This window comes from Oncorhynchus tshawytscha, linkage group LG14 (assembly GCF_018296145.1).
Source record: "Oncorhynchus tshawytscha isolate Ot180627B linkage group LG14, Otsh_v2.0, whole genome shotgun sequence".
Taxonomy (NCBI): domain Eukaryota; kingdom Metazoa; phylum Chordata; class Actinopteri; order Salmoniformes; family Salmonidae; genus Oncorhynchus; species Oncorhynchus tshawytscha.
Window position 1 is genome coordinate 49,332,046 of NC_056442.1, and position 8,679 is coordinate 49,340,724.

The 8,679-nt window shown below is 49.3% G+C and overlaps 1 protein-coding gene across 1 annotated transcript in view; it reads left to right on the top strand.

The window, feature by feature from the left end:
- The window catches only part of pdgfd (platelet derived growth factor d), an 86,976-nt gene extending 79,249 nt beyond the window's left edge, over nt 1-7,727 (top strand). The window contains exon 7 of the mRNA XM_042297611.1: nt 7,257-7,727. Coding sequence (XP_042153545.1) covers nt 7,257-7,391 — 135 coding nt within the window. The 3' untranslated portion in view covers nt 7,392-7,727. The remainder of the gene's footprint in view (nt 1-7,256) is intronic.
- Nucleotides 7,728-8,679: the final 952 nt, after the last annotated feature.

An 8,679-nucleotide genomic window follows, 5' to 3' on the forward strand; every position in this document is an offset into this window, starting at 1 on the left:
GCAGCTGTACCTGTACCTGCAGCTATGCCTGAACCTGCAGCTGTACCTGAACCTGCAGCTGTGCCTGTACCTGCAGCTGTACCTGTGCCTGCAACTGTACCTGCAGCTGTGCCTGCAGCTATACCTGTACCTGTACCTGCAGCTGTGTCTGTACCTGTACCTGCAGCTATACCTGTACCTATACCTGCAGCTGTGCCTGTACCTGCAGCTGTGCCTGCACTTGTACCTGCAGCTGTGCCTGCACCTGTACTTGTACCTGCAGCTGTGCCTGCACCTGTACCTGCAGCTGTGCCTGCACCTGTACTTGTACCTGCAGCTGTGCCTGCACCTGTACCTGCAGCTGTGCCTGCACCTGTACCTGCACCTGCACTTGTACCTGCAGCTGTACCTGCAGCTGTGCCTGCACCTGTACTTGTACCTGCAGCTGTACCTGCAGCTGTGCCTGCACCTGTACTTGTACCTGCAGCTGTACCTGCAGCTTTACCTGTACCTGCACCTGCAGCTGTACCTGCAGCTGTACCTGTGCCTGCAGCTGTGCCTGAACCTGCAGCTGTGCCTGCACCTTCACCTGTAGCTATTCCTGTACCTGCAGCTGTGCCTGCACCTGTACCTGCAGCTATACCTGTGCCTGTACCTGTGCCTGCAGCTGTACCTGCAGCTGTGCCTGTACCTGCAGCTGTGCCTGCACCTGTACCTGTAGCTATACCTGTACCTGCAGCTGTGCCTGTACTTGTACCTGCAGCTGTGCCTGTACTTGTACCTGCAGCTGTGCCTGCACCTGCAACTGTGCCTGTACCTGCAGCTGTACCTGTACCTGCAGCTATGCCTGAACCTGCAGCTGTGCCTGTAGCTGAACCTGCACCTGTACCTGTAGCTATACCTGTACCTGCAGCTGTGCCTGTACTTGTACCTGCAGCTGTGCCTGCACCTGCAACTGTGCCTGTACCTGCAGCTGTACCTGTACCTGCAGCTATGCCTGAACCTGCAGCTGTACCTGAACCTGCAGCTGTGCCTGTACCTGCAGCTGTGCCTGTACCTGCAGCTGTACCTGTACCTGCAGCTATGCCTGAACCTGCAGCTGTACCTGAACCTGCAGCTGTGCCTGTACCTGCAGCTGTACCTGTGCCTGCAACTGTACCTGCAGCTGTACCTGTACTTGTACCTGCAGCTGTGCCTGCAGCTATACCTGTACCTGTACCTGCAGCTGTGTCTGTACCTGTACCTGCAGCTATACCTGTACCTATACCTGCAGCTGTACCTGCAGCTGTGCCTGCACTTGTACCTGCAGCTGTGCCTGCACCTGTACTTGTACCTGCAGCTGTGCCTGCACCTGTACCTGCAGCTGTGCCTGCATCTGTACTTGTACCTGCAGCTGTGCCTGCACCTGTACCTGCACTTGTACCTGCAGCTGTACCTGCAGCTGTGCCTGCACCTGTACTTATACCTGCAGCTGTACCTGCAGCTTTACCTGTACCTGCACCTGCAGCTGTACCTGCAGCTGTACCTGTGCCTGCAGCTGTGCCTGCGCCTGTACCTGTAGCTATTCCTGTACCTGCAGCTGTGCCTATACCTGTACCTGTGCCTGTACCTGTGCCTGCAGCTGTACCTGCAGCTGTGCCTGTACCTGCAGCTGTGCCTGCACCTGTACCTGTAGCTATACCTGTACCTGCAGCTGTGCCTGTACTTGTACCTGCAGCTGTGCCTGCACCTGCAACTGTGCCTGTACCTGCAGCTGTACCTGTACCTGCAGCTATGCCTGAACCTGCAGCTGTGCCTGTAGCTATACCTGTACCTGCAGCTGTGCCTGTACTTGTACCTGCAGCTGTGCCTGCACCTGCAACTGTGCCTGTACCTGCAGCTGTACCTGTACCTGCAGCTATGCCTGAACCTGCAGCTGTACCTGAACCTGCAGCTGTGCCTGTGCCTGTACCTGCAGGTGTGCCTGCGCCTGTACCTGCAGCTGTGCCTGCACCTGAACCTGCAGCTGTGCCTGTACCTGCAGCTGTGCCTGCACCTGTACCTGCAGCTGTACCTGCAGCTACACCTGCACCTGTACCTGTAGCTATACCTGTACCTGCAGATGTGCCTGCACCTGTACCTGCAGCTATACCTGGACCTGCAGCTGTGCCTGTACCTGTACCTGCAGCTGTACCTGTACTTGTACATGCAGCTGCACTTGTACCTGCAGCTGTGCCTGTACCTGCAGCTGCACCTGTACTTGTACCTGCACCTGTACCTGCAGCTGTGCCTGCACCTGTACCTGCAGCTATACCTGTACCTGCAGCTGTGCCTGTACTTGTACCTGCAGCTGTGCCTGCACCTGTACCTGCAGCTATACCTGTACCTGCACCTGTACCTGCACCTGTACTCGCAGCTCTGCCTGCACCTGCAGCTGTACCTGTACCTGCAGCTGTACCTTCACCTGTACCTGCACCTGTACTCGCAGCTCTGCCTGCACCTGTACCTGCAGCTGTACCTGTACCTGCACCTGTACCTGCACCTGTACTCGCAGCTCTACCTGCACCTGTACCTGCAGCTGTACCTGTACCTGCAGCTGTACCTTCACCTGTACCTGCACCTGTACTCGCAGCTCTGCCTGCACCTCTACCTGCAGCTGTACCTGCACCTGTACCCGTAGCTGTAGCTGTACCTGTACCCATAGCTGTACCTGCAGCTGTACCTGTACCATTGCTGTACCTGCAGCTATACCTGTACCCATAGCTGTACCTGCAGCTGTACCTGTACCATTGCTGTACCTGCAGCTATACCTGTACCCGTAGCTGTAGCTGTACCTGTACCCATAGCTGTACCTGCAGCTGTACCTGTACCATTGCTGTACCTGCAGCTATACCTGTACCCGTAGCTGTAGCTGTAGCTGTACCTGTACCCAAAGCTGTACCTGCAGCTGTACCTGTACCCATAGCTGTACCTCAGCTCTTTGTTCATGTTTCCTTATTTTTCCATTTGGCTAGGACTCTGCTCTTATTAGGACGGGCTGGACACCCTCACATACACACTGTACACACTGTACAAAAACACTGTACAGACACACTGTACACACTGTACAGACACACTACACACTGTACAGACACACTGTACAGACACACTGTACACACTGTACAGACACACTACACACTGTACAGACACACTCTACACACTGTACAGACACACTACACACTGTACAGACACACTCTACACACTGTACAAACACACTCTACACACTGTACAGACACACTGTACAGACACACTACACACTGTACAGACACACTGTACACACTATACAGACACACTCTACACACTGTACAGACACACTCGTACACACTGTACACACATTTATCAGGCCCACTGACACTGAACACTTCATGTTTCTTATTATAAACCAGAGGGAAAATCCCTCAGCCTCCCGGCTACAGTATAATCCCAGAGAGAGGGAGAGCGACTGTGGGCCTAGGACTGCATCAACAATCAGACAGCACTGCAGCACCAGTCTTTCTCTCCCTCCTTTACACCTCTTCTGTCTTCTCTCTCCATTCTGTCATGGACACGTTGTCTGGACGCATCTGCCTCTTTATGCTGCTTCTCTGGTTATGCTGCAGGAATCCAGTTTGAGGTGTGCCGGTGTGTGTCTGTGTGCCGGTGTGTGTCTGTGTGCCGGTGTGTGTCTGTGTGCCGGTGTGTGTCTGTGTGACGGTGTGTGTCTGTGTGCCGGTGTGTGTCTGTGTGAAGGTGTGTGTCTGTGTGCCGGTGTGTGACGGTGTGTGTCTGTGTGAAGGTGTGTGTCTGTGTGCCGGTGTGTGACGGTGTGTGTCTGTGTGCCGGTGTGTGTCTGTGTGCCGGTGTGTGTCTGTGTGCCGGTGTGTGTCTGTGTGCCGGTGTGTGTCTGTGTGCCGGTGTGTGCCGGTGTGTGTCTGTGTGCCGGTGTGTGTCTGTGTGCCGGTGTGTGTCTGTGTGCCGGTGTGTGCCGGTGTGTGTCTGTGTGCCGCGGTGTGTCTGTGTGCCGGGGTGTGTCTTTGTGCCGGGGTGTGTCTGTATGACTGTGTGTTGGTGTCTGTATGACTGTGTGTTGGTGTCTGTATGACTGTGTGTTGGTGTCTGTATGACTGTGTGTTGGTGTCTGTATGACTGTGTGTTGGTGTCTGTATGACTGTGTGTTGGTGTCTGTATGACTGCATGTTGGTGTCTGTATGACTGCGTGTTGGTGTCTGTATGACTGCGTGTTGGTGTCTGTATGACTGCGTGTTGGTGTCTGTATGACTGCGTGTTGGTGTCTGTATGACTGCGTGTTGGTGTCTGTATGACTGCGTGTTGGTGTCTGTATGACTGCGTGTTGGTGTCTGTATGACTGCGTCTTGGTGTCTGTATGACTGCGTCTTGGTGTCTGTATGACTGCGTCTTGGTGTCTGTATGACTGCGTGTTGGTGTCTGTATGACTGCGTGTTGGTGTCTGTATGACTGCGTGTTGGTGTCTGTATGACTGCGTGTTGGTGTCTGTATGACTGCGTGTTGGTGTCTGTATGACTGCATGTTGGTGTCTGTATGACAGTGTGTTGGTGTCTGTATAACTGTGTGTTGGTGTCTGTATGACTGTGTGTCGGTGACTGTAGCTTCCCTTTAACACGTTGCCAGAATAAGATCACTCTACACAAGGTCTGCTTTACCTCAAATCAAATGTCACCTACACATGGTTAGCAGATGTTAATGCGAGTGTAGCGAAATGTTTGTGCTTCTAGTTCCGACTGTGCAGTAATATATAACAATTACAAAACAATTACCTTATACACATAAATGTAAGGAATGAATGAGAATATGTTAATATAAATATATGGATGAGCGATGTCCGGGCAGCATAAGCAATATGCAGTAGATGGTATAGAATACAGTATATACATATGAGCTGTCTAATGTAAGATACAGTGCCTTGCGAAAGTATTCGGCCCCCTTGAACATTGCGACCTTTTGCCACATTTCAGGCTTCAAACATAAAGATATAAAACTGTATTTTTTTGTGAAGAATCAACAACAAGTGGGACACAATCATGAAGTGGAACGACATTTATTGGATATTTCAAACTTTTTTAACAAATCAAAAACTGAAAAATTGGGCGTGCAAAATTATTCAGCCCCTTTACTTTCAGTGCAGCAAACTCTCTCCAGAAGTTCAGTGAGGATCTCTGAATGATCCAATGTTGACCTAAATGACTAATGATGATAAATACAATCCACCTGTGTGTAATCAAGTCTCCGTATAAATGCACCTGCACTGTGATAGTCTCAGAGGTCCGTTAAAAGCGCAGAGAGCATCATGAAGAACAAGGAACACACCAGGCAGGTCCGAGATACTGTTGTGAAGAAGTTTAAAGCCGGATTTGGATACAAAAAGATTTCCCAAGCTTTAAACATCCCAAGGAGCACTGTGCAAGCGATAATATTGAAATGGAAGGAGTATCAGACCACTGCAAATCTACCAAGACCTGGCCGTCCCTCTAAACTTTCAGCTCATACAAGGAGAAGACTGATCAGAGATGCAGCCAAGAGGCCCATGATCACTCTGGATGAACTGCAGAGATCTACAGCTGAGGTGGGAGACTCTGTCCATAGGACAACAATCAGTCGTATATTGCACAAATCTGGCCTTTATGGAAGAGTGGCAAGAGGAAAGCCATTTCTTAAAGATATCCTTAAAAAGTGTTGTTTAAAGTTTGCCACAAGCCACCTGGGAGACACACCAAACATGTGGAAGACGGTGCTCTGGTCAGATGAAACCAAAATTGAACTTTTTGGCAACAATGCAAAACGTTATGTTTGGCGTAAAAGCAACACAGCTCATCACCCTGAACGCACCATCCCCACTGTCAAACATGGTGGTGGCAGCATCATGGTTTGGGCCTGCTTTTCTTCAGCATGGACAGGGAAGATGGTTAAAATTGATGGAAAGATGGATGGAGCCAAATACAGAACCATTCTGGAAGAAAACCTGATGGAGTCTGCAAAAGACCTGAGACTGGGACGGAGATTCGTCTTCCAACAAGACAATGATCCAAAACATAAAGCAAAATCTACAATGGAATGGTTCAAAAATAAACATATCCAGGTGTTAGAATGGCCAAGTCAAAGTCCAGACCTGAATCCAATCGAGAATCTGTGGAAAGAACTGAAAACTGCTGTTCACAAATGCTCTCCATCCAACCTCACTGAGCTCGAGCTGTTTTGCAAGGAGGAATGGGAAAAAATTTCAGTCTCTCGATGTGCAAAACTGATAGAGACATACCCCAAGCGACTTACAGCTGTAATCGCAGCAAAAGGTGGCGCTACAAAGTATTAACTTAAGGGGGCTGAATAATTTTGCACGCCCAATTTTTCAGTTTTTGATTTGTTAAAAAAGTTTGAAATATCCAATAAATGTCGTTCCACTTCATGATTGTGTCCCACTTGTTGTTGATTCTTCACAAAAAAATACAGTTTTATATCTTTATGTTTGAAGCCTGAAATGTGGCAAAAGGTCGCAAAGATCAAGGGGGCTGAATACTTTCGCAAGGCACTGTATGTAAACATTATTAAAGTGGTGTTATTTAAGGTGACTATTGATACCTCTATTAAGTCCATTTATTGAAGTGACTAGAGATTTGAGTATGTATGTTGGCAGCAGCCTCTCTATGTTAGTGATGGCTGCTTAACAGTCTGATGGCCTTGAGATAGAAGCTGTTTTTCAGTCTGTCGGTCCCAGCTTTGAAGCACCTCGCCTTCTGGATGATAGCAGGGTGAACAGGCAACCCCTTTGAAAGACACACATGCATATAGAGGTTGGGACACGGGGCTGCCACACTGGGCCTGTGAAGCAGGTGTTATGGGGGTTTAGTGCCTTGCTCAAGGGCACACGACCAGCAATAGATTTGAGACCAGCAACCCTCCGTTTGCCAGCTCACTAACTGCCAGATTTTTTCTGTCAGATCCCCAGAGTCGAACTGGAAATAGTCGGTTGCTGGCTCACCTCTAACCGGAGGATTAAGTGCCCTCCTCCTGTGTATGTGTGTGTGAGAGAACAGACTGTGAATATAGCTGTTATGAGGTTTGATACAGGAGGGAGGACAGGGGTTAACTATTGGTCAAGATGGCAGCAAGCCAACAAGCATCTCATTGTTTTCCATCCAAGTCATTTTCTCTGTCCTTGCCTTCTCCCCGACCTCTCTCTCTCCTTCTCCTTCCTTCTCTCTCTTTCCCTCTTCCTCACTCACTATTCCTCCCCCTCTCCTCTCTAGGTGTTGAAGTATGCTCCTGAGGTGGGAGGTTTTTCACGGCGTCGGACAGCTCGTGTCCGCTGGGTCCTAGAGGAGGTCCATCTCTTGCACCACGAGCGCTGTGACTGTGTTTGTCCCTCCAGACCACCCCGTTGAGAGACAATGGGACAGGGGGACCCAGCTCTGGGATTAACTGCTGTTTATATCTCCATATCTCTATTTGTATCGCTCCCCTGCCATCCATCCCCATAACAACCTGATACAAACCTAGTCACCAACATCCATCCATCCCCATAACAACCTGATACAAACCTAGTCACCAACATCCATCTGTCATCCACATACCAACCTGATACAAACCTAGTCACCAACATCCATCTGTCATCCACATACCAACCTGATACAAACCTAGTCACCAACATCCATCCATCCACATACCAACATGTTACAAACCTAGTCACCAACATCCATCCGTCATCCACATACCAACCTGATACGAACCTAGTCACCAACATCCATCCATCCACATACCAACATGTTACAAACCTAGTCACCAACATCCATCCATCCACATACCAACATGTTACAAACCTAGTCACCAACATCCATCCGTCCACATACCAACATGTTACAAACCTAGTCACCAACATCCATCCATCCACATACCAACATGTTACAAACCTAGTCACCAACATCCATCCATCCCCATAACAACATGTTACAAACCTAGTCACCAACATCCATCCGTCCACATACCAACATGTTACAAACCTAGTCACCAACATCCATCCATCCACATACCAACATGTTACAAACCTAGTCACCAACATCCATCCATCCACATACCAACATGTTACAAACCTAGTCACCAACATCCATCCATCCACATACCAACATGTTACAAACCTAGTCACCAACATCCATCCATCCACATACCAACATGTTACAAACCTAGTCACCAACATCCATCCGTCCACATACCAACCTGATACAAACCTAGTCACCAACATCCATCTGTCCACATACCAACCTGATACAAACCTAGTCACCAACATCCATCCATCATCCCCATACCAACATGTTACAAACCTAGTCACCAACATCCATCCATCATCCACATACCAACCTGATATAAACCTAGTCACCAACATCCATCCATCATCCACATACCAACCTGATACAAACCTAGTCACCAACATCCATCCGTCATCCACATACCAACATGTTACAAACCTAGTCACCAACATCCATCCATCCACATACCAACATGTTACAAACCTAGCCACCAACATCCATCCGTCCACATACCAACCTGATACAAACCTAGCCACCAACATCCATCCGTCTAGATACCAACCTGATACAAACCTAGCCACCAACATCCATCCATCCAGATACCAACCTGATACAAACCTAGCCACCAACATCCATCCATCCACATACC